The sequence below is a fragment of the Ciconia boyciana genome, chromosome 10, assembly GCF_034638445.1.
Source record: "Ciconia boyciana chromosome 10, ASM3463844v1, whole genome shotgun sequence".
NCBI lineage: Eukaryota > Metazoa > Chordata > Aves > Ciconiiformes > Ciconiidae > Ciconia > Ciconia boyciana.
This window is the reverse complement of record NC_132943.1, coordinates 28,862,507-28,890,394: the sequence shown is the minus strand read 5'-3', so window position 1 is coordinate 28,890,394 and position 27,888 is coordinate 28,862,507. Positions and strand designations below refer to the sequence as shown.

Genomic DNA, 27,888 nt, shown 5'->3' with positions numbered 1-27,888 from the left:
CATGTTGCTACAATTCAGCTAAGGAACACATGCTGACTACAGAGAAGTTCAAGTCTGCGGTCTATTCAATACCTATTCTCACAGACAATATCATGGGAGTCAGATTCCATAAGAAGAGGATGAAGCAGATTTCTCCATCATGCAGTGCCATTGGAGATAACTCATGACTATCACTCATAATTGTGATAACATGCTTGCTTATGTAATTAGCAGCAAAGTTTTAAAGATGACCTTGCTAACTAAGAGTATTCTATAACTAAACTGAAAAAATATTTCTCATCATATAAATATTAAAACCTGAAAGTCTGCCAGATTAATTTAAAGAATTTGGACGTTAGCAACATTTCATAGTGTCTGCTAACTCTAACAATTTTTTTAACAAGTATAAATATTTATACAGATGATCTGTATTTAGGATTTACATTTTCAGCCAAATATGAAACACTGCATATCATCTAGTTCTGGACAAGGTTCAAGAAGGCAAATAAGAATAGATTCATCAGCTTTCAGACCAAATCAAAGTAATCCGAAATTTTAAACCAAGAGGATTTAATCACTTGCATAAAAATAGTTTCAATAGTAACGATTTCCTTATTCAGGACCTATATATAATCTGAAAAACCACAAATGATTATCAGCTTCCTTTTCAGCTCTTTGATTAAGTTGGCATTTAGAAGGAAACACAGAAAGTTATATAAATTGGCATTCTATCAATGAACAGAGAACTAGAATATTTTATCTTCTAAAGTTAATCACATCTCTTCCAGTTTGAGCTACACTTGAACAAAACATGCATTTTTGAAGAAGTTTTCTTACTAAGAGCCAAATGATTTTGCTCCCTTCTTTGGAGAATATGTGGAATTCCAAATCAGAATTAAAAGCAGGATTATACATCCAGATATCATAATTTGCATTAGTGTTTTCTAAACTTAAATATCAATACCTACTGACCAAAGCATTAATATGCAATAATGCACTGCGAGCAGATGGTAATTACCAACCTGTTTTCTGTTCTACATTAGTGACATAATTTCAAGTCAGACTGACTGAAATCGTAATTTGGCAATGAGGTGTTATACCATGAGGCATTTTAAGTGGTACTACAAACAGTCCACCAAACTTTACACCCAACATAAAAAAGACCGAGGAAATCTTCTGCAGGTTAGGCTTGTTCCAGGAGAAGTATAATCAAATTTCCTGAAAAGAAAGTATTTATTACACAGAAACTGTGACAAAATAAATTCATTTTTTAAAGAAAAATAACCACTGAAATTAAGACAGAAAATATAACCATCTACAACATTGGTATCATGTGATGAAGCCATTTCTGAACATATTGAATTCAACTTCATAAAGTTCCTTGGATCAACACAATTCATGTATGTAATATCCAAAATTCAAATACTGTCTGCTCCTCTGATATAATTTCTTCCATGAAGATTTGGGAAGCATCCTACATACGAATGATGCAGACTCAAAAAAAACCAAGCCAAAACAAAAAAACCCCAGACTCAATTTTCAATTTTACAGCTATTTTTTAAAAAAAAAATTTTTTGTTGTTCAAGTGCAGCCTATGAATTTTGGCAGATAGATCTTTATTAGGTGTTGGGCACTGGTAATTTAGTGCTCCATTTTAAATAACTAGCCATTTTGTATAAATGCCAAAGACAATCTAACCTAGCATCTCAATCTGTGTAAATCTCAGCTTCTCAGAAGGAAAAATTTAAAATGCTATGAACCTTTCCCCAAAAGCTACTTTACAGAAACTGTGTGACAAAATGAACTTTCCACATCTATAAAATGCAAAATCCAGTGAACTCTGAACATTTTATTCATATACTGTCTTTTGCATCAGGCTCTCAAGTAGCTGAAATACTTGTCAGCTGGCGCTAGCCTGTCAAGAAGCACATACACACACACACAAGCACACATACAGAAGCATATACACACATACACAGCATATATATAGCATACACACATGCACACGCACACACACAGAGTAATTTCTGACATTTTCTGGGAAAAAAAATATGAATTGACTTGTCCGTGGATTAACAAGAAGCATGTAGCAGAAGAAATCAAACTTCTCAGCTTATTTTTGAGGATGCAGTTGCATTAGATAACTGAGGCAATCTAATAGCGTACTACTAGCAGAAGGGAAAATCCTCCCCACCCCTTCCTTTGCACCTGCTCTGGAATTCATCTGACCCCTCAGTGAGCCAATTCATCAGCCCATTAAGCTCACATAAAATTATTCTTTTGCTGGTTCAAACTTCTACTAGCTTATCAACCCTTTCAGCACCAGCAAGTTAACAGATCAGCTCAATCTGATTTCCTACCTTACACAGCTCCCACTTTCAAATGTCTTTCTAAATACCACAATATTCTCTATTTTAGTTTATGACATTATCACATGGAGATCAAGAAACCCTAGCAGCCAAAATGTATTGGTCAAATAAGACACAAAATATTCAGTAAGGATGCCAACCAACTCTGCAGTAACAGAAAAACAGGAAGTGCTGTATCATTGCTCTTAATTTCTCTTTTAATCCGTCATTGGCATGTAAACCTCCAATAAATCTATCATCCATCCTCAGCCTGTTCTGGCAGTCAAAATTCTCTCATCAGCGTGGTGATAGGACATGGGTTCCTGATAATAGTAGCTTAGTTTATTGCTGCTCAGAAAAATTGCAAACAATGGCAGGAATTCTGCAGCCATACACAAACTTGAAATATTAATGTTGCCTTCTGTTCATGTCATTGCAAAGTACATTTTATTAAGAAAAGCCAGGAGCAAACTATTGTTGTCATCTATGCTTTTGTCTTTAGATGCCAGTATTACAGCAACAGGAAAAGTAAAAAGATGACAAGTATTGTTTTCCACCATCCATTTCATATTTCTTTCTTTTAAGTGCCTGTAGCCAATTAATACCATGTACAGAAAGTCACCAAACAGGAGCTGGAAAGCTTAATCCATCCCTTAACATAATATTCTGATTTTTCCATTACCAATTTTTCTGTGCTTTTCACTTATGCAGAATGGACCCCTCTCCAAACAATAAACTGGCCAAGAATACATTTAATCTCTTATCCTATGTAAAATGCTCACGCTAACACAGATATACAATCACATAATGAGACCCATTCTCAGAATTAACATGAGAAGAAATGCATCCTTCTGTTTTAAATGGGACTATCTTTCTCATTCACAAAATGTCAGGTGAGAGTTTTACTTGCTGTGTAATTTCAAGAACAAAGAACAAAAGAAAAAAAAATCAGGAAAAAAGTCTCACTTGTGAAATATGGTTGATTGAAGATTCCATGCGTCGAAGTTGGGATGCCTGGATATCCAGCATTTGGAGAACATTGTTGGCCAAAGTGTTGATCAGATAGGCTACGCTTGCTAATGACTGGGTTGTGTAGGCTTTGGTTTCTTCCAGGGCTCGCTGCTTATCCGCTGACTAAAAGCAAAAATAAAAGGTTTATTTAGTAAAGTCTCTCACACAAAGATTCTTGGAATGAACTCCTTGTACCTGTCTTTAAAGGACAAAGAATTATAAAGTCAAACTAATTTTACATCAAAGTTACCATTTTTCCTCCTTTCCATTAATTCCACAAAAGATACTAACTTTGTATTTTAAGAGTTTCTATACTTCATAGAAGGAATTAAGCTAGTATACAACATGCTCATTTTTCTTGAAATACTTAAAGTGCAATTTTTTATACTGTATTTTAGCAATAAACTTTAAAAGCACTCAGATACTTTTTCTTTAGTTCTTCTAAATTTTGTACTATTTAGAACTATTTAGTTCTCCTAAACCTTGTACTTCAATTAATTCTCCTAACAGCCTGCAAGGATCTGCCAAATACCATATTCCTCATCTCTCCCAATTATTTAGACCTCATTAATGCCACAAATGGTCGCTCACAGTGAATGAACTACAATTACTCCCTTAAAATGGTAGCTGAATAAAATGTGAGAGGACTTTTTTAAGAAGAACAAGTCCATGTTTTCCTTTTAAACATTTTTTATGCTTTTTCACATTGAATTAGTATGATCCATTTTTCTAGTAGTAGAGCACCTAAAAATATTTAGGCTATCAAGTCAGAAGATATCAATTAGAAGTTTAAAAACATACATACATTTCAAACAACATTAAAAATAATAAGCTAAGAGTCTAGTTGTCAGGGTTCTGTGTTTCTCCTTGAATAATAGTTAACATCACTAAGATCTAATTCAGTGCAAAGAATACAGATTAAAGCACTGGTAAAACATACAATTAAGATGCTAAGAAAGTTTCCAGTTTCCAAGGCTTTGAAATACACTGAATTTCACTTTCAGGTGATCTTTAGCCACCTCACAGGCTGATGGTGCTGTTTCTAAAGCAACAGTTGACAAATGTTCTCTACTCCCACCTGCCATTATAATACTATATTTCATAATTTCCTTTCCTTTAGATATTATTCACAGAGGTTAGGTATCAAGATTCAAGAAATGTGCTTTTATTAGAGGGGGAATATAAAGTAATTCCATATCTTTCAGCGCAAGCTGAATCTACCATCCGTTTTATTATATGTACTTTGGAAAACACTGAAAGTAAGCATATCTCTATTTCAGGAAAATAATTCTTACAGCCCAAGATATTTCCTGAGACCTTGTAGTAAGACTCTTAAAAGACGACTGCTAGCTTTCAAGAAAAAAACAAACAAACAAAAAAAACCCCACAAACAAAAAAACTACACATGTAAACACAGACAGAGGACTTGAATTCAATGCTCACATGGAAGATATTCAATACTTTTTCTTTCTTGGCAACCTCTCCTGTGTCCACAAACAACAAGGGTAACTTGGTTGGCCTGTTAGCATTCCTTCTTCTTGCAGGCCACACTGGTACCACTTCCTAGTCTGCTTCTAGAAAGGATAGCAGCAGTTGCTGTTCAGCCATACAAAGCTCTCACGATGGTGCAGGAGGGGAGGAACACTGCAGAAGGTAAGCATTCTTGCCTGGCTGTTTCTTTCCCATGCAGCAGACAAAACCAGACCCAGCAGCAGAAGGAACCGAAAATATTAGAAGACAGCTTCTCAGGACACAGTATGATTACGTTCCCAAACGGAGCACGCTTGTAAAGGCTGCCTTATATCCAGCTATAAAGAAGTTAGATAAATGCTATCCCCAGACCCCATTTAAGAACTCATGACTTTCAGCCAGCTGGATAGCATGTCATATATAAAAGAGCTCCAAACTCAGCTTAAGGACTCCCAAATGAAGGAATACAGAGCTCTTTGCCTCTACTCTCACACTGTTGGCTTATAAATGCACTCTTTCTTTCCCTCTCCCTGCTCATAACCTCAGCTTAGTCTGCAAATATCACTACAGCAGGTATACAATACCACCGGACACTTTCACAGCTATTCAAACAATTTCTGAATGGCAATAATAAAAATGACCAGAAGCTTGTCAGTTTTGCTCTGCAGCTGCTGACGAAGCCTATTTATAGAAGCAGAACTGCTGATTTACATTAGCACACTGTACATCCAGAATAGCTGAGCAGAAGCCAGCAAACACAGTATTTTTTCAGTAATAGCTGAAGTGTTTGAGAACAAAAGGAAAACAATCTATCATTTTAGAAATTATGACCCTCTGATATGGTTTTACTGCTTAAAGAAGCACAAATATGAATACGTGTTCAGAGCTAGTCCTTCCACTGATGTAACCTAACAGCTAAATTCAAGTCACCCCCCTTCACACCAGGTCAAACTAACAAGGAACTGGCTTCTCAATGTTCAAACACATTAAAAATTTCATAAAACAGCAATCCTATAAACACATTTGGAACTGCTACTAGCACAAAAACACTTTTGATTGAGAGGTCTAGTTTGTGTATTTGGCTGATAACCTGAACAACTATGATTTGCTCTGCGTGCCTTTATACAGAGCCCAAAATTCTCTGAAGAAAACTCCACTCATGCTTGGCACAGCAAAATTAAAGTTTGAACTTTCTCCCTCTATACTGAAAGATGCAGAATGTGTTGAGTTTTCAAATCAAAATGACTATTTGAACCTACTATTGTCAAGCCATTTCACAACAACAACAAAAAATTAATTAATGACAGCATTTTAAAACAATCAAGTTTACCCTAAAAACTTTCAAGATATGAAAATTTGGGTCTCACACAACGACTAGGAAAAACAGTCTGGAATACTTACAGCAAACCTAAAGTTCCCCTGTGGAGATGTAATAATAAATGTCAGTTAAAATTTAACTTGAAATGGTAAGTTGTGTTTAGCATGAAATCTAACTTTTAATTTGGAAAGCAGATTTCCAGATATGGTATCTTATCATATGCTCCTATGTAACAAGCTCCCCATGTATAATTTGATGTCCATCAGGAGTATATTGCTTACCACTGCTGCCATGCTCAAACCTAGCAACCGATTTAGACAACTAAATGGTACACTGATAACTGAGTATGTAACTATGTAACTAAAAGGATTTCTGCAAATAAGATCATGATTTCAAGTTATCAGTAAACCAAATTCAAACATAACCCTCATCAGACTAAGATCTGATACTCTGATCTTCAGAACACCAAAATACCCACCAATGCGCTTCATACCTGACTGTAAGGCAGGCAAAAAGTTACTTCAATATCCACACCTACCAAAATTCTCTAGAGAAAATAAAAATATTAATTTGGCCCTAATCAACCTGATAGCCTCTCTACAGTAGTTTCAGTAACCTATGGAATACTGTTTTTATGTATAATATTGAAAACAAGAGAAATTTATTCTGCTATGTTCACCATAACAAAATGAAGACTCATTACCATGAACACTTAAGGATACTAACCAGAGTCCTTGAAGCCCTTCAGTTCTCAGAAACATTGCAATCAGCATGATCAAGAACTGGTAGCAAGTATGTTTTCAGTGCCCTGACCTAAATTAAATGCCATGAAACAGACCACTATCTCTCCATTTTAAAGTTTTAAAATATCTTTAGCTAGCACTCACACACATAAAATTCTGCATGCCTATGAAAAAATGGACATCAAAACATCTATACACACACCACTCTTAGGGAAGCAAATGCTTCCAACTGTTAGATCAGCTTGATCTGTACTTTTTAATGGACATTAAATTTAAGAAATCAAAGCCATTGTTTGACAAATAAGTCTTCTACAACACTGCCAACATAGGCAGCCTCTCATTCCTAGTCCTAACACTCCATTCAGTTGTGACAGTACTGTATCTGTAGGGCCACATGGTGGATTGAGTCCCAATCTAGTTTACAAATAACCTAAGAAACAAATGGTTATTTTAAACTCCAATCAATTCCATTATCTTCCCTGTCACACCAACTTGCAGACATTTGCACTAGCAAAACTAAGTAGATGCCACAAAGCAAGAGCAAATCATGTTTGCTGAATTATGGTTTGAGCAACTAATCATATTATGGAGACTCGGGTTCTAGTTTCATCAGCAGTACCTGTGGAAGTAGAGGTCCCCAACACAAACTGCACACTCCCCTTGCTGTAGTAAATTAGACCAGGAGGTAAGTCCCAAGTGAAAATTATCTGATCCATAAACCAAATTATGAGTTTTCTCTCATCCAAACCACTGGATAGCCACAGAAACACAAGGAAGCACACAATCAAGAATAAGGAGGGAAGAACTATCCAGAGTTGTTCTGCTTGCTAGAGAAAAGGAGCAAGTACTGGAAAGCAGACATCACTGCAGTTTTGCCAGCCCTCCACGACCTATATATTTTTTTTTTTTCCCCACAAGACCTGTGCACAGTGCCTCATTTGTTTCCTTTAATATTTTTCCATTAACTGTGTTAAGAATGCTGCTGCATCTCCACCTCTTAAACTTCCAGCTTCAACTTTTGAAATGGTGTCAAGATACTTGAGCATCACAGCTGGATCATCTTCACAGCCTTAAAAAGATAAAATGTTTGGATCATTGATGTTTTTTGTGCCCATGTTATCCAATTTACATGCAGCAGCTTAGCATCTATTCTGTTTATCATTTTTCTCCACACAATGCACACATCAGGTGGTCCATGCCAAGTCACAAAGCAGCATCCTTTTCTCCTGCTCTCAGCAGTAAGTGAGAGCACCCAGAGAGCTCATCTGATGCTCCTGCCAGACACATATGGGGGCATGGACGGTGTCAGCTACTATTGAGAGAGGCTACCTCTGCTGCAGCAGGAAATGGTACCCCATGCACCTAGACACAGCAGCAGCTACTGCTCTGCCCAGCTCTTCCCTGGTGAATGTTTTCCATTTGTAGGAAGCACCCACTACTAAAACAGTTGTTTTGCCTCCTCCAGAAAACAAAACAAAACTATAGACTAGACGGAAATATTTCACATGATGGATCCAGTCTGAAAGCTACAACGTAGACTACAGTGACTACTCTATACAAAACTGGGCTTTTAGGTAACAGCAGCAGATCAGTCATTCAAGTCAATTATGAATGCACAGACTTCAAATTCAGTCAGAAAAGGCGTGTATTACACAGTGCAATCGTATGTGCTTGCTTTCAGACGCTGGAGAAATATTAAGTTTCCACTTCCACATGCCAAACAAAGGTGGACACCAAGTCTAACGCAGCTCAGGAATGATGATACAAATGTTCACCTGAAAATATTTCTCATTTTTATATTAGATTGTATAACTCAAATTGCTAGCATTAGAAAGGATGTGGAATTCAACCTGCACTAAGTGCAAAGATGACTACTTTTCATGTCAGGATGCAGAGCCTAGGCATCACTTTTTCTGGCCACTCTGAAAATCCATTTACATAGCACAACTACATTACCAGATCTGAATAACAAATGGCCTGGATTGCTGACTATACAAGACAATATCATTTTACTTTAGCAATTAAACTTCTCAGTGTGTTTTCTCCTGCCCAGGGAAACACAAACTTTTGTATTTATACAAGCAGTATAAAACAAATTACAAAGAAGAAAAAATTATATTGAATGGAGAGTGTGGGGCAGATGAGAGAATAAAACATGCAGTAAGGTATGCAAAATGCCAAAATAATTTGGCTATATGAATGGTAAAAGGAAATCTTACATGCGTATGGAGCACAAAAAGCAGGGCTAGAAAGGAACTGAGAACTTAATGCATTCTTCCACCCCAAAGTGAGATCAGCCAGAACATAGTGATAAAGTCTGTTATGCTACTGTTAAGAACTTGAACAATTTTTTACAAAAAGACAGCCATTAATACAGAAAAAATACTACAAGGAAATAAATGAGGGAGGCAACATGAGCACTATAGTAAGATTTAGAGAGTATCAGCCAAACTAGATGAAAGAAGAAATGCTACCAAGAGAAAAATAAGTAGAAAGACTTCAAAGACAGCAACAAGTTAAAAAAGAAAAATACAGCTCTTATGAATTGGAAAGAGCTAATTAAGAGAGGTCTGAAAGTGGTGCATCAGAGGAAGCACTAAAAGCTGCTGTCAGTTTAGTTAGTTATTGTAGCTAGGTTTCCTTCCTGCTCTAGTTCTAAAAAAAAATTTATTATTTAACCACTAGTCATCATCAACTTGGAAGTTCAAAAGTTTTCAGCTGGGCTAACAAAACTTACACAACAAATTCTATTAGATGAGCCAAAAAGTGTGGACCTATGAGTTGATAAAGAAATTGTGTTTCTTATTACAGAAAATTAACACAAGTTGTTGCCTTTAACATCAATATGACAAAAAAAATTTTTCCAAGATGAATACTTAGTGTTGAATTGAGAGGGGAAAAAAAAAAAAAAAAGACAGCTTTTCATTCCTGAGCCTACTATCACTCACAACTAGCCTATAACCTAAAAATCTCTTAGGAAAAAAAAGAATTCTGAATGGAAAAATCTCAATTCATACTTAAATCAACTCTTCAGCGTACAAAGCATTTATGCAGTAATACTTGGGTGTCAAAGTGGAAGCTGAGGTTCAACAGTTTGACGTCGGACTAACCACACTGAAAGGTATGTCCAGAATCTAATAATCACTTCCCCAACATATACATATCTTGTTACTGTTCAAAACAGTACTGTTTAGTGAAACAAACCTCATATTTAAATACATGTGACAAAAAAGTAACAGTGAAATTTTAAGAATGAGACGGAATATTAGTTTCATTTAATCAATATAACAGTTGTTTCTTTTGATTACTGTTAATACAAACCCAAGCAGGCATTTGTGTAAGACCAGCAAGCAAAACTCCTCAGGTTTCTGTTGAGGTTGCATCAGCTTCAAGAAGCCTCAAGAACAAAAGCTGCATGCCACAGAGTTCAACAAGCTTGCGTTATTCAGTACGAAATGTGCCCAACTGTGATACTGACAAAGCACACTTCAGTTTTCCTGTGAAAAATAGAAGATTGAGTTCTTATATCATCCTTTCCATTTTATTTGTTGCTGAATTCCTTGAAGTTACTGAAAGCCTCATACATAATTAAATATTTTACACACATTTATTCAACTGCACAGATGGTATTTGCTCAGCCCATCCAAGTGCTTTCTGAGGTCCTTTCGTAAGCTAGAAAAAATGATTGTGAAGAAAACTGAGCATCATTATCCAATAATTATGCCAAAATCACGCCAAAAAGTTACATAACTGCCAGTGAAAAATACAACAGCTTTCTGTTTTAACAAACTACCTCATTAAATACTAACTTGCTTGCTAAAGAATATCCCTTACTCCTTCTTCGCTACCAGAACCACTCATTCCCAGCATGAAAAACATGTACCATACAATTCGTTGAGTAGTTGGGCTGTTACATGCAGGTGAAACAAGCGTGAAAAAGCAGAAGCAATCACTGACATGTTAGAACAGAAGGAAATTAGATCTCCCAGAGCTCCTGAAAAAATAAATGCCATGGAACTACCCGAAAACCTCAACATTTCCCTTTCAGATGTGCAGGAGGATCCATGTATTCTATCAGTACATTAAACACAGGAGAAAACCCAGTCTACCTGTTCTTTAGTATAACCAGAGCTCCAAAGTACTTGGAGTTCAGGGTAGATTTTTTTGTTCTCTGTCAATTGTAATACTATAATCTCTAAACTATTCATCTCTACGTGTAAACATTTTTCTCTACATAATTGCTTATTCATGTAATTATTGCTGTTACCATTATTTTAGGAAGAGGGAGGGCTACCTTGATCGTCTCATGACCCCACTGAAATGTATACACATTTATTTTAAAATTAAGGGGAGTTGGTAGTCATCTTGCCCATTTACATGTACTCTACACCCTAAACATTATGAATTAATCAAATGTTAAGAAACATAAGCAAACAACATTTCAGATACGAATGGGAAATAATTCTTCACACATAGCCTTACACAAACCCACTGATAAGTTCTCTGACAACTTTCTATTATTCTGTATTCAAATGAATACACAAGGAGCAAGATATACTGAGACTACGCAATAGGGAAAGCAACAAGGTTAATGGGACTGGTAATTTGGCATACAACTTAGTAGAAATGGTAGCTCTAGACTTTGGAGAGAAAACTATTGTGAAGTAAAAATATTCTAACATGACCTTATCTGGACAGCTAACTATAATTAAAGTAACCTGCTTGACAACTCTTTGTCCCATCTGCAAAGAATGGAGCATGTTAGTCTCCTAGTGGCATGACTCCTGTTTTTATTACTGAACTACTCTCAGAAGTGACAATACACAATGCAAGAATCAGCACTACAATAAAACTTGAGTTGTGGGTGGACCATCCAGGCACAGACAGAGGTTACAGTCAGGTACCTAAACCATCCCACCTTATAAATATGTCAAACTGAAAAGTACATTTCTTTGCAATTGCATCCAAAGTCTCTACTCAACACCTAAATGAAAGCATTTAACTTGCCGTTCACACAAAATGCTTTCAAAATTTAAACACCTTTAAATGTGAAGTTACTGAAGTAAACTCTTCTGAATATAACTCAAAAGAAATAGGATTAGGACTACTCTCATGGCACTGTGAATGCTGTATATTCTAAATCTAATCAAACACATCACCTTTTGAGCTGAGATCACACAGTAATCTAAGCACAGCAATCAACAAAGCCGTATAAAGAACTTTGGCATTTAGGCCAAACATAATCATTACAGAAGATACCAGTTTTAGAATGAAGAATGCATAAAAACTATCATTAGATTTTATAATTCAAACAACATTCAAAGAGAGAGCAATAAATGTGATATTTAAAAAAGAAAAGCCATTTCCAAATGCAAGGTTAATTGCATTCATCATATTACACTGATATGAATAAATATAAATAAGGTTATTTCCATTTTTATAATTAAATTATTATGCTAATTTAGGTTAATGTATCTGCATACTAATAACAAGCATGCTAGCTGAGGAATATACTCTTAGTATTCATACTTTTGTAAAGTCTTTGACATCAATCAGGTTGTTCTGTTTTTCAGATTACTAAAAAACTGTAATGATGCACTAAATATCACTAGAATTTCTTGATCATAAGTGTGACTTCCTAATTTTTGAGCCAGCTGAAACTCAGCATCAATAATCTGCTGCAGTCATTTATCAGGTCATTCACATTAAGCTGAAGTCTTTTGTTTTCGTTGCAGTTGATTCACTTGATATTTTCATTTCTGTCCTGAGCCTCACAACGTAGGTTTGATTAACAGCTACGAAAGCTACCTTTCAAAGAAATATACAGGAAGCCTAACCTCTGAAATGGAGAAGCAACTTTTTAAAATACATACTGCATTCAAGGCTGCCAGTGAGGGTAAAACTAACTCACTGGTTTGAAATCTGTGACAAGACTATCAGTCTACTGCACCCAAAAGAAAAAGACAACAAATGATAGTTGTGGACAAGCACAGCTTTCCTGACATCTAATCACTTGCACCACTGTTTTCATGCTGCCAGCATCATTACAACAAATCTGTCATCTGTTTCCCTTAACTGTCACCAGGATCAAACTTAGTATTTATTTCCATACATTCACAAGCACAGATGACCAGTTTTCACATGCAAATGTCCGGCTCTCCAAAACTGGCAAGTTCCTATTCTTTGAAAGTAGAGACAAAGTCCTATTTATGCAAAAAAAACAGGGCATGCTGCATTCATATAAACCTACTAGACAAGGTTATAATAAAGTTTGTTCAAGACATAAATAATGTATGTTAAAATGATAGATCACAAGAAACTGAACAGCATGATAGCATCCAAATGTATTTGCATCTGAAATGTAGTTAACATGTAGCTATATTAATAGTTATTCATCACTGCTTTACAGCATCAGATGTAGCTCTTGCTTGAGAAGCAAGCAGCAGCAGGAGAAACCTATTCCCCATGTGCATTTAAGACTCACTGCTCATTCTGTTTATCAATGCAGGCTTCACCTTACTGTTAGCTCTTCTGCAATAACGCAGCTGAGAGAAGTGGATCATTTTCTAGTTCATAGAACAACATAAGTATTATTAGAGTTCCAAATACAAGGCCATCTTTGGCTTTAATACCAGTACAAAATCAAAATATTTGTGGCCATAGGAGACTACACCAATACAAATCTGCTGATCAAAGAACCTCAGAAACAGCAAAGATCCACAGGCTTAACTCTACTATCTCATGTATCCGCTGTTCCACAATTCTTCATTCACCAAGGACGCTTCAGTGTGCAGAGTTATCACTGAGTGTAGAAGTAAAAATCATTGATTAATTCACTTCAACTCAAATTTTATTTTACAGCTACTTGATAAAAATAAAACAAGTCATTGTAGCATTTGCAAAAGTTACTTTACAGATGCAGAGTGGCCTTCAGAAGTTAGAACAAACTACAATCATATAGTAATTACATTCTGCTGTACAAAAAATGTTACTTGCACCAGTTGTCTTCTCCTTAGCAATATCAGACGAACAAATTTTATCCCTCTCTCTCAAGAAATCTGACAAAATCCACCATTTCTAAGAAAGGATGTCTATTTCAGCTTCCCAAAACATTATCCAGTCACAGGGGTTTATGTAACATTTGAGTTATTTCCCAACTTTGCCAGTTTCTTCGTTCCACTATAAATTCTCTATTCAATTCATTACATAGCAATGACTGAGGCCAACTAACGGCTTTAATTCAGAATCACAGACAGAGTTATCTGTGGCACTAGAAGCAGGTTCTGCTTCCAAGTGTCCACGGCCAGACATTACAATCTCATAGCAAGAAAAGCTAAGTAGGATGCGCAGCCATGTCATCTACCATCACAGTTTATGGCCTAATGTACTAACGTAATTAGTCAGATGGCAGGACAGCTTGTAATTGCCAGAGTGTAATTGCAGCATGTAAAGGGGAAGATATATACCCTATTCAGTCAATAGCTCCCAAAAGAGAGGCAGGCAAACGTGGAGATGACACCCGCATCAGTTACTACAGATATATCAGGTTGCCATTAAGCTGTGTTGCAGAGTCTCATTTCACTAGGCACTGTAAAAAGGAGTAAGGTAGTCCAAGAAACACAAGCTGCTGGAAAGCCTTTGCTGTCTGTCCACAACAAATACAATCCTGTTATCCTCAGAACTCTTCCCACATTGTCAAGCCAACTAACACAAGTCTTTCAATTGCCATTCACTGACCCTACTTCCTCACATGAGCATGCCCCAAAATTTTATCGTTCTAGAAGTTATTATATTTTGACCAACCTACCTTTGATAACTATGGCTAAAAAAAAAGCTTTAAGAGAAATGAAGTGGCATAGCTACCAGGTAACAGGAGTATGCCATTTCAAAGATAGTAGATAAAGGAGAGGGCTTAAACGAACTGGGGGCAGGAATTTGCGTAATCACTCTTCCATTTCTAGGAAATAACCACACTTGGATTACACAAATCCCTTCACAGTGATCAGTTAACTCTAAATTTTAAATTATTCTTACTTGGCACTTTTTAAAGCTGCCGCGAATTCCAACATACTGAAAGGAACAAACTGTCTTCAGATACATGCCCACAATCTGACAGAACAAAAAAAAAAATTCTTTTATTTCATATAAAAAAGTAGATATCGAAATAAGAAACCTTTACACAACAGTTGCAACATACGATACTCCTCTACAAGGCAACAAAACCATTGACAGCATACTAGAACTCCAAAATCTAGAGATTTATGCTCAAATTAGCAGGGCCTGGGAGAGCAGAAGTGGTAGTTGATAAGCTCTAAAGCACAGAAGTAAAAAAATCGAAGACACTTCCCTGCATTTCTCCAGGAAAGGTTCCCCAATCTCTCCCACTTTCTTTTTTTGCTTTTAAACAAACAAGACAGCCTTCCTTGCCCATCGTAGAACCATCTAAAGGCCAGAGTCTCTGGCTCCTCCAATGCTGCATCATCACACATGCCAGAGTCCTATCACCCAAAATGCATATTTGCACCCCATTACATGACCAGACACAGATATACTCTTGTCTGACTCTGAAAAATCACAACAGTCCACACAACCCACAGGCCTTCTTCCTTGCCCACATGGGAAGGGCTTGTCAGAAAGAAAGCAGAAGCAAGCAGATGACAGGTCAATTTGTTCTTGATATCCGTGTTCAGCCTGCTGAAAGCTGACCTCTGTTGTACTACCCATCTGCTGAAGGTAGTGGTAACACTCAATGATACCCAGCCATAACTGAACCAAGGATGAAGTCTAACTAAACAAACTATCATGATCAACAAAAAGAAGTGAAAGAAAGTTAGTAAAAGTTCACTCTGAAAACTGCTAAGCAAAACCAGCACCTTCTTATTCAATAGATTTGTTCCCTACGTGCCCCAAGAGCTGTATCTGCTCACTTTTCTGGCAAAGAATGTTTTTATAACCTTTTGCTCCCGTTACCATAGTGCTGGACAAAACACAATATTGGCAGAGTGAGAATGGGATTCTAGCCTCTCATACAGAGATTGTTAGCCAAACTCTAGATCACTGTTCTGCACTCCTTGAGTAACTAGTGAACATTTTATAAATGTAGAAGTCATGTCCTCAAGAGAGGAGTCCCAGCCTAGTTCCCAGGGGTAGACTGCTAGAAATAAGGATTTTTCAGAAGTTTATCAATTTTGTTCATGTTTGTAATAGAGTTGTCAACACATAAAAAAACCAGAAGGTTGCAGGAGACTTTTCATTTTAACTAGACTCAAACTTTGCTATGCTACTACGATTTAAGAACCTCAGAAAATAAGCAGAAAAAAAACATTTTCTGCAGGCGCTGTAATTAGTAGTTATCCTCTTTGTCCCAGTTTAACCAGCAGTTTTGGTCCACTTACTTCAAAATTAGAAGTAAACCTTCTGTCAATTGCTATGTAGCTCAAGAACAGCAAGCAAAGTCGCTATATTCAACCTGCAGCATGTAACACCACCACAGCATCAAGTTTTCTGTAATTATTTCCAGTGAGATCTGTATTTTACACACACATATTCCTAAGCATGACCTACTTTCACACTAATTGCAGTGCTTCTTGCCCAGAAAGAGACTGTTCCATGCCAGTGGTAACTCAATTTTTTAAAGCAATATAAGGACATTTTACATGCATAAAAGGATGTGCATTTAATCTCCCATATTAACTACACTGCAATTGTAATGCAGTCATCTCCACACAATTTAAATACTACTTCTTTCTGCAAATTAGCCAACTACTTATTTTAAGAATTAACAAGTATCAACACTGAGGTATAAAAAACAATATGCCTGATAAACAAATACACCTTGGGCAAAGTTTTTCTCCACATACAATAATTCTTACAATCCCCAGACTGGAAAACACTATTATTGTATTGCAAGTCACAGAGCCATTTCAGAATTTCTCTCTAGCAATATGGAGAGTTTTCTGTCTGCTAAAGAAAAGCTAGAACTTGAAACACAATCTACCAGCGGTAAGGTCGTCTTGCTTAGCTACAAAGGACCATGGTTCAGAACATCAAGTCAGGATGAGCCTGAAAAGACTATATTTTTCTGAAAATTCCTTCAGAACAGTATCAAGCATACAGTGACCGTTTAAGATGGCTGTCTTAAAGCAAAGCATTGGCATTACCCAATAGCCAAAATAATGGAACTGGACACCTCAGCAGACGCTCTATGAATTCTACATGGTTGTTTTTACTCATTCACCCAAAGAAACTAGATTATGTACCAAACACCTTCTTTGAATCAAGAGCATATGAGGTTAATAAACTTAAGTGAACATGACTAACCTCATGAGAATGACAGCAATACCAAACAAGAGCTTCTATTTCTAAAAAGTTTAAATTCCTTTGTTCTAACATTTAAGTGTCAGTTGAAGACAGCGCTTAACTATAACTTGTGTGAACGCCACACAAAATTACATGCTAAAACTCTTTGAAAAACACAACTTCAGCAATATCCCAGTCAACCTCCAGAAGCAAATCTCTGTGCGGGACCTTGTAGAGGCAGCAGCCAAGGACACAGTTCTACCAGCATACCTTGCAAAGAATCAGACAATCAAGTTATTCGGGATCCAACACAAGATACAGCTCTGTAAACTTGACAGCAATTATAAAACGAAAGATAAGCAGCACATACAATGGCACAAGAAGTTCTAACAAGTCTGTCCCGAAAAAGTTGGTTATCACAAAAGCTGAAAGGGTGCTTCAAAAAAGGACAGATGAATGAACCGGAAAAGACCTCTGAAAGTAGCATACAGTTTCTGCAATGCCCAAAAATTAGCAGCTGCCCAACTTTGCACATGTATTAATCATGTTCCAGACCTCAGCTTCCACTAAAGAACATTTTTTACCACAAAAGCACTTCCAGGGACCATTTTAACATTATTTCCCCAAACCATGCACAGGCATTTTCTTTCCTGTTTGTCTAATGTGAGACAGATTTCCACCAGGCCCTTCTAGATTTGTTCAGATACTGATTTCTGCACGTACTGGTGCTGTTCTGCCCAAGATCCGTATAAATACCCCTCAGTCACGCCCGTATCAACCAGAACACATTTTTTTAAAGCTATAGAACACCATTTTTTTTTTCTCCAATCAATATTTATAGAGTGGGAAGAATTCATATTGGACAGACAAGACACCATCTGTCAAAGACATCTTGGCAGAAGCTAAAAACGTACTGCTATTTTTCCCCTACAACAGCCACATCCAGAGTAGCCCAATAAAACTTAAACTCAGAACTTTCATGAAGTAAATGTATCCATTATTATCCTCACCTAACAAAATTCCTACTAATTAACTCTTTCAGATGCAATAGTCTTAAAAGTCAATTTTTACACATAATTCTCAAAGAAAAGTCATGTACAGACTACAGTTGTCTCAAATCGGGAAAACAATACTTTCCTGCTATACAATCTAAATTAACTCACAAATATTTCAGTAAAAGAGTAACTTTAATCCGCAGTGAAGAATTATTATGCTGTTCCCCATATAGGCCAAATTTCACCATATCCAACTACAGCAGCAATACCAGATAGCTTTACACATTCTGGTAACTCTCACAATGGCAAGAGCTCTCGGCCATAAAATACATCCCTAAGGATGCAAGCATTATATGAAGTCTTGAAGCCAGCCTGCATGCAACTTACAAGCATACCTATAAGCGCTACATGGTAACGTAGTGACTACTCACATTATGCTTAGATAGCATAACAGTGTTACAGAAATGAAAGATTATAGGACAAAAATAGAAAGTGACACTGCGAACTTGTGAAAGAACACAAGATTCCCCTCACAGCAGTTCTGTGCTGCATTACAGGATATGAAGAATCCCCACCTTTGTGTTTACATTCACCATAATTATGACACGGAATGAGAGTCTCAAACTTCGTTTATTCACCCCATTTCAACAACGTTCTTGTTCTGACAATTCTGAGCTCTTCGTTGTCACAAGAATAGAAACATTAGAGAAATGCAACAACAAAATAAGAACATTTCAAATGCTGAATGCCTTTTCTATGTCACAAAAGGTTCTCTTGCCTCGCATTCTTTTTTTTTTAAATGTGAATTCATTTGTCTTCAAGTTGTCCTAACAGATCATTACAACTGTACATTCAGCAAGTTCTACTACCATCAAAAAAAAAAGGCTTTTCTCTATACCCTAATGAATTAAAGTGCTGCACAAATGACCTTTTCATTTGACAAGACATTTAAATAATACCACCCCTCTACCTATCTAGCTTGGGCAATAAGTAAAACTATCCTGAAAAGGAAAGAAGAGTTTCATAATATGAACGATAGAGAAGCTTTAAGACAGAGAGGCACAGAGAAAACAGGAATTTTCAAGCTGCTTTTTAGACAAGCAATTCTCTCCATTTTGCAGAATGCCCCACCAACTCCATAACCTCTAATCCTCCACCTTCCAAGACACAGGCAATTGGCTTTTTCATTAACACTCACCATCTTCCAGTCATCTTAACAGCTTGTCCCTGAAACACAGGAAATGCTACCCTTTTTCCCCCCTACATTCAGCAGAAGAAACATATGCAAACAATTCTTGAAGGACTGTGTTCAAACACAGCCTTAAATGCATATGAAATCCAGACCAAAAGGTCCTTGAAAAAAGCTCCTTCCACTCTGTTTGTAAACAAAAGGAGTACTTACCCTCATTTGTAAAGTATGAGAGCTGAGATCCAGAGATGAAAAGCATCACATAAGAGCTGTGTTACTTAAAACCAAAAGAATTAGGTAGAAGTCGACTGCTTAAGTTGTGATCTGGTTTGTGCAGAGGCATGTAATGAAAAGAATGGCATCTATTTGTTTAGTCAAAAAAAAAAAAAAATTTAAAAAAGGCAGTTTCACAAACTAACACAATACATACAGAACAAAAAAAACCTGAATAATCCTTGCATTTCGATCTCCACAGCTTAACATCTCCATCTCCAACAGAACCTAAACAACAAATACCATTTTCAGAAGTTTGGCCTTTCAGAGCTGCCCTTGGAGTTTCACTGAATATAGCATTTACCATGGAGTAATGCCAAGAGGCCCGAAAACTAAGGTCAAATCAGTTCAAAAAGTACCACAGGAAGACTATCATTTCTCTCCCTCAAAAAAAACCCAACGCATTTTTGGTCTCCTTTATCAGAAGGGGAATTGAAGTCATATCCGTATAGTAACTCTGCAGTAGACCCCCAAACTGAACTTCAGATCTAAAACTGGTGCTTCATCTCCAGAACACCTTTCTTCCTCAAATGATAAAACACATCACACTGCTTATGGAAAAAGACAGGTCCACAGAAACTCCTACTGTTGTCAGTATCATTACTCAACCTCAAGGGTGGCACAGAAAATGGAAGAAAATGCTGCTTGGTTGTAGAGTTTGGTTTGGGGGTTTTTTGTATAATTCATTTAAAACTAAAAAAAAAAAGACTTTCCTTAAGTATGTTTTTCATTTTTAAGATATGATGTCACACAGAAAATCTGATTGAGATTATAGACTGAATATTAAAACGTTGAGCATGCTGCTTCTAAAAGAAGCTAAATTTAGTACAATGTAATACTTCGAACCTTCAGCAGGGGCAAAGAAATCTCTCATTCTTCTCTGGATCCTTAACACAAGATACAACTAAAAAAAGGTAAGAAAAGGTCATAGAAGGTGAAATACAAGGAAAATATTAACCTTTGTTCATCATCAGAAAACAAGCAAAGGCAAAATCTCCTTCTCTTCATAGTACTTTTAAGCACAGACTTTCCAGAGGACAAGTTGATTACTGGCACTGTATTCCTCACTTGTTCATTTCATGAAAAATCTCTTTTTTTATAGATGTATAAATGGTTAGATAATTTATACCTCTGCATTAATTATCCATCTGTTGATCAAGTGAGACAATTCATAAAAGCCTGTCTTGCATAATACATACAATTTATAAACCTTACTTAAATGAGGGGTCTTAATAAGCTACAAATGTTTACAACAGGCTCATTACAGTGAAAATTTTTGTTTTCAAGGATCTCTGCATTTGGTATACATTATTATGGACTTATGTATACAAATGAGAAAAACAAAAATTAGACCTTTATCCCTCCCTCTTGCTCCAGTCATCGAAACTGGATTCACCCTACTGTATTTGTATTATATATCAAATTATTGACTAAAATAAATGTAAAGATTGCGTATATATTTTAAAAAATCTAAAATGTAAGTGTTAAGCAGATCACAACATGGTAATGATTTACAATAGTTCTAACTCATCTCATCAAGTGGTTATAGAAGTGTCCTCAATTTGAAGATTATTTAAATTAACTATTATCACCACCAGACAATGACAGCAGAGATTCAGAGTCTACAGATAACTTTTTACCTTCTATTATTCAAACTGATCGATTTATACAGATGCACATACAGTCAGAAAGAATTTATTCCTTTTTTTTAGGAAAGGGCTGCTCTTATGACAATGCATTGAGAACTTGACAAAAAAGGCTGCAAAAACAACATCCTCACTAGTTTAGGCCAACTACACGTTACTCTCTCATCCAGAGTTTGCTCCTCAGAGCTTCTGCATGTTCAATCACTCTGCCCCTTCTGGGAGTCACTCCATGGGCATCATTTCCCTAAGGACATGAAGACAAACAGGCCTAAATGTTTGAAGATAATTTCTGAGATGACCAACAGCTGGATAAAGTGAGAAAATTGGGAAGTATATCAGAAAACACTGCACACTGATTTATCATAAATAACAAATAAATGTAATGTCACAGTTTTATGCTTCTCTACAACTCCATTCACTCCCAGCTCTCTAGTTATTAGCCATGGTGGGAAAACCCAATAAATTTCACTAGCACCATTTCAGCACTCGCGTATATACTCCACCACATAAAAATCTTTAGTCCTCTTTCCCACAAATGAAATTTATCTAGATCTTACTTAATTGACAGGAGCAACTTGACACATTAATTCCCTCTCCTTGGAAGGCCAAACCAAGACCAATTTGTGCAGTAAGCATTTCAAAGAATACAGGACATATGGTATTCAGGATAAAGAAAATATGATAATAAATAGAAGCAATATCCCCAACAATCCAGTGAAATGGATTACAGTGGACAATACAAAACACTTCATATAATAGGCATAAAATTCCATCATGGACAAATTCAGAACAAATGCAAGGCAAAAACATACAAAAGAAAAAGATAAAACTGCTTATATTCTCATTATTTATTTAAAATGTTTAGCCTTTTTTAGAATACCATTAAATCCTGGGCCTTAACTCATAGCAATAATTCCACACATTATGTTAAGTAGCATTACCTATCAAACTAAATTTAGTATCCGCGTACTTTACCCAAGAAAAGTGGAAAACCAGTAGACGTAGTTCATATTCTTCACAACATTATTTGCATATTCTTATAATTTATTATTTCCCTGTCAAAAATAACAGCCCCTTTTTCGACGTTCTGCTCATATGGGCATTTTTCAATCTCTCTGACATCTGCCACCCATCTCAGCCTCCTATTTTGCTGTTAGCAGTGTGGGGGATAAGAGGTTGGCTTTTGTTTTTACTATTTCTCCTTTTAGATACATTTATAAATAGTGAAAATTACTGTAAAGTTTCCATAATGGCATGATATCTTTAGTATCCTATTATATAAGAGGGTTTTTTTCTCCTTTTGGCTAAATACTTTGTGTTTGTCCCCCTACATACACCCTCCAGACAGATAAATGTATGTTAACTGATTCAAGATAGCCATTTAATTTGGGATATTTAATATATCTACATTCCCCAAAAGCTGCAGCAGACCTGTGTTTTTTACCCAATAAAAAAAGTAGGTAGACAACAAACTTTTGCACTCCGCAGCAAACATTCTGCCTCACATATAAAGCTATAAACAAGCTTCACTTCTCATGCCAACTTACAAACTTACCACCTAGTAAAAAAAAACAGATTGAATTATAAACTTTGCAATATTCAACACCTCTCAAACTTACAGTTTAAAAGGACACTCTTCAAAATCATTTTGAGAATTTGCACTGTATATTCAGTAAACATATACTACTTAATAATTATTATTAAAGCAAATCAAGACAAATTAGTGTGCTTTGAATTCATACTAGACTACTCACTAATAAATGGCTTTGTATATTTTGATTGTTAAACAGACTAAAATTTTCTCTTTGAAAAGAGATCAGACTCAAAAATACTGTTTCAGCTATGTTTATATACCCCTGTATGCTAAGAACAGCAGTACCAAGAACAGACTTTGATTGTTCTATGAGACAGGCTGTACAGAAAGACAAGCACTAATTCTGCTTTCAGAACTCACATACTACCTGAAAGAGTCATGACAGATAACCTTTATGTTTAACAAGTGTCAGCCCCTACAGCTCAGAGTTTTCACTGGGGGGGCAGGAGCAACACCTGATATTTTCACTACTAACCTTCAGGCCCAAACAGCAGCACTGCTGCTGCGCAAAAGCTTGAAAAAACCAAGTTTGATGCCTGATATCTTGAAGAACTTCTCTCTTATCTTAGAATAGTCAATCTACCAGCTCACTGCCCTCAGCAGGGATGGTCCCACTCCTTCCCTACTTCATTCCCCCCTCCTCCCTCACTTCATCACTGAGCAAAGACAACAATGCTTTTCTTGTCCTAGTTAGTTTTCTGTTGGTTTAGCTAACTGAACTGGCTCACAAATGATCAGGTAAGGACCAGACCCAGGACAAGGATATAGGTAGAACTAGAAGCAGAAAGATGTTAGATCAGCTCAGCAGTCTTGCCCCTAAACAACAGCAAAGCTTAAAATTTGCAGCTTTTGGCAGGCACTGCTTTAGTTTCTAGCCACCTTACATTCCAAAGGTTTCTAGGTGGGTAACAGGAAGAATTTATGCACTTAGCAATTTTAAATGCAAGTTTTCAGTTCTACAAAAAACAATATTTTTCAGGATGGTCCAGCAGGCAGCCCATTCAATCTCAGCACTTCAACATTGGACAAGCTTGTTAGGACAGGCCTTCATAAATCTCAATCTGAATGCCTCTTAGTATTCCTGCACCCAGCACAAAATTTAGAGCCACTGCCAGAGCCACCCAGCTGGCAATGCACCAGACAAAGAGAAAATTGCTATCTGCCCTCTGTTGCTGGAAAGACTGGGGCAGTCTTCTGAACCCTCAATCCCATCAGTGAAACTTTATATTTAACACTGATAAGCAAGTAAATATGTTTTTCAAACCTTCCTCTCATAGCCACTCAAAAGAAAAAATCCCTAATTTTTATTCTACATAGCTATGGCAGAAAGATTTCCTTCAACTCCAAAATCAAAATTTAAACTACTTTCTTCTCCATCCTTGGACCCAGTGAACTTATTCATATTAACACTAAAAACAAAACCTCACAGAAATTCTTGCAAGGTTTATGCTAATCCTCTACCAAAAAGATTCACCAATAACATAAATTAATATCTGCTTTCTAATGAAGTTTATCAACCTTGCAATAGTTTGCCCATAAAACATTAAAAATCAGGATCATCAACTTGTTTTATCATTTATTTCCAACAGAATTCATAATATGACAGATAGTCATAAAAACAGAAAAGAACAGTAGTTCACAATATAGGAAACAGTTCTGAAGCTTATCTATTTGTTTGTGTAAATATCAGTTTGAAAACTGAACAGAATTAAAATCATTTTGATAATGATAGCATGTAAGTTGAAATAAGCATCTTCAGGCAAAAGCATCTCAGGCTTCCCTAAAATCTCTTAATAATATCAGGTGAAATAGAAATTTAATAGCCATGATCTGACCTTCTAAGATTAGACTTTTAAAAACCTGATATGATCTACCATATAAATCAACACTGACAAAACAGCAGCCAGCTCAAAAGTAGGCAAAACATTATTCCCAAGAATTTTGACAGAGTTCATATATATTAAAGCAGTAAATTCACAACAAAGTTACAAAATACCCTAATACAAATATTCACATTTACCTAGAAGAGTTTTTAACTTTAAGAAGAAGTACTAAATTTATGAGTTCAGCACAAAACTGTCTTTGGCTATGTGCATAACCCACACATACAGACTACCAAAACCCCAAACCAAGTAATATTTGTTCCTCACCCTGCAATTCACTGAGCATAAAACAACTTCACTATGGTAACACTAAGCCAATAATAATAAAACAAGCACTTATATTTCAAACTGAAAGACCATTAAGAATAGATATTACAATTACATCTACTGGGAAATAAGCTACAGGAAAAGTGAATAGCATATATAGAGTCCATAGTTCAGAGCATATCACTATAAATTTGACAGAGCAACTTGTTCGTTGCACCTAGGAACCAGAAAATTAAGATTTCTCACTGAAATAGGCACAACTCATTTTCAAGAACATATTAGTTCATTCACTTCAAGAAAAAATTGCGAACCTAACCTGTGAGAACCCTGAAAAGAGGAAATGCACCTAAATGCAGTGTGCTGGGATTACATGCTTCATCTACTGACATGCACTTTTGCTTCATAAAGTATGAGTAGCCCAATAACTAAAGTTCCAGGTATGGGTATCCAACAAAATTTACAGAACTTCGATTACTAAGCAAGAGGTTAATTTTAGGTGCACAATTAAGTGTGAAAACATAATATTTGAAAACAAAATCAAAGAAAAATGGGCCAGCAGACTCTAGACATAGACTCTACTGAAAACTTGCTGCAAAACATGATACTTAAATCAATGTTTTCTCCTCCAATAAAATATTCTGCTGAACATAACAGAGTAAGATTTCACTTGCTTAAAGCACTGACTGGAGAAGCTCTTGTCTTTCATGGTGCACCACAGTGGTACACCACTTCCTGCCTTAAAACCTACAGCACTAAGCCACAAAGATTAATGACTGCAAATGCAAGTAAAACATGAGCAACAGACAATAAATTTTAGAGAGCTTATTAACTGTAGGATACAGAAGCTGGCTACTCTGAATTACAATTCTTGATCAATATTATTCAATAACCACAATCTGAAAATAAATTATAGAAGTGGCATTCTAGTTGTTCCCTTATAACTAACATTTAGGGTTACAACACTTACTTTATATTAGCAACTTGCATATTTACAAGTTTTATTTTCACACCTATACATACAGTATTACCACCAGCAACTCCCATTACCACTAATAAAATGGCTCACGCTATTTCCACATCCTCTCAATAGAGAATCAAACCTACTCTTCCTGAACTCCAGGTTGAACTTGTAACACTATTAAATGCATTAAATTAGCTTTCCTGGCAAAACACAGCAGTTAATGCAAAGGAAAAGTAGATTGGTTCAGTGATAAATACTTCAACAACTTTACCAGCTACACTGACTCACTTAAAAGGAAACAGACAAGATGGTCCTATACCTAGATTATCCTCACTAAACTTACCAAACTAACAAGCTCACTGTAAACCTTGAGTACAGAGAGATACGCAATAACAATTTGTGCAACCATTTAATATAGTTACAACTCTGATGGGCATATATTGTGACTGAACTACTACCATGGAATTTCAGAAAATTAGAATCAAGCACACATAAACAACATCCTTTAAGTACTTTTTTCTAATTTTGCCATAAATGTTGAAAACATTTGTTGTCACTTCAGAAGATTTTTCTTTTCATACATCCTCATAATGCAAGGCAGACTATCTGATTCTTTCCTTCAAGCAACAGTATCTGCCAACCTTCCTTTAAATTATCAGGTCCTTAACACTTAGGTACTTGGTGATACAGTAAGTAAGAGGGAAGGAGGAAAAGAAAAAGTACAGAACCCAAAAAGATAATTAGTATTATTACTGGTTCCTTTATAGTAGCACCAGAGTCCACCATCCAGTTACTTCCACCTTCCACCTTAAGGGAACATGGAGAAAAGAGGGTTGTGAAACCACTTGCAGGCTGAACATGAGAGAGCACCAGAGGCAAGACACTGAAGAAAGTAGTAAGACTTTCACTTACTTAGCCAGCTACTTCAAATTTGCAGAAAGCATCACTTCTTGAAATCAAAAGAACAGTGGCCACATACAGTCTTATTAATTGCTAAGTTTAGTTTCTCCTTAATGGTTGGGATTTAGTGATAATGACAAACACAAGTAAACGCTAATGGAAACAGAGTGTACTGAAGTAATATCGCCTCAGGCATATGTATTGGGTTTACGTGGTGAGGTTTTGGTAGCGGGGTGGCTGCAGGGGTGGCCTCTGTGAGAAGAGATCAGGAGCTGCCCCCATGTCAGACAGAGCCAGCTCTAGCCAGCTCCAAAACAGACCCACTGCTGGCCAAAGCTGAGCCAGTCAGCAATGCTGGTGGCGCCTGTGATAACATATTTAAGACAGGGTAAAAAACACTGCGAAGCAGCTGTGAGAGGGGAGTGAGAAAAATGTGAGAGAAACAACCCTGCAGACACCAAGGTCAGAAAAGGAGGAGGGGGAGGAGGTGTTCCAGGCACTGGAGCAGAGATTCCCCTGCAGACCATGGAGAAGACCATGGTGACACAGGTTGTCCCCCTGCAGCTGATGGAGGACCACAGTGGAGCAGATATCCACCTGCAGGCTGTGGAGGACCCCATGCTGCAGCAGGTGGATATGCTCTGAAAGAAGCTGCAGCCCATGGAGAGCCCATGCCAGAGCAGGCTCCTGGCAGGAGATGCACCCTGTGGAAAGGAGCCCTTGCCGGAGCAGGCTCCTGGCAGGAGCTGCAGCCTGTGGAGAGGAGTCCATGCAGGAGCAGGTTTTCCAGCAGCAACTATGGCCTGTGGAAGACCCACACTGGAGCAGTCTGTTCCTGCAGGACTGTAGCCAGTTGGGAAGGACCCATGTTGGAGCGGTTCTTGAAGAATTGCAGCCCATGGGAAGGACCTGTGTTGGAGCAGTTTGTGAAGGATGTATCCTGTGGGAGGCACCCTATGCTGGACCAGGGGAAGAGTGTGAGGAGGAATGAGTGGCAGAGACAAACCGTTAT

The 27,888-nt window shown here is 36.8% G+C and overlaps 1 protein-coding gene across 4 annotated transcripts in view; it reads right to left on the bottom strand.

Annotated features, from left to right (window-relative positions):
• Positions 1 to 27,888, bottom strand: part of ABI2 (abl interactor 2) — a 72,130-nt gene that overhangs the window by 38,501 nt on the left and 5,741 nt on the right. For all 4 annotated transcript variants that reach the window (XM_072875338.1, XM_072875336.1, XM_072875337.1 and 1 more), the window contains exon 2: positions 3,294 to 3,461. In XM_072875338.1, coding sequence (XP_072731439.1) covers positions 3,294 to 3,461 — 168 coding nt within the window. The remainder of the gene's footprint in view (positions 1 to 3,293; positions 3,462 to 27,888) is intronic.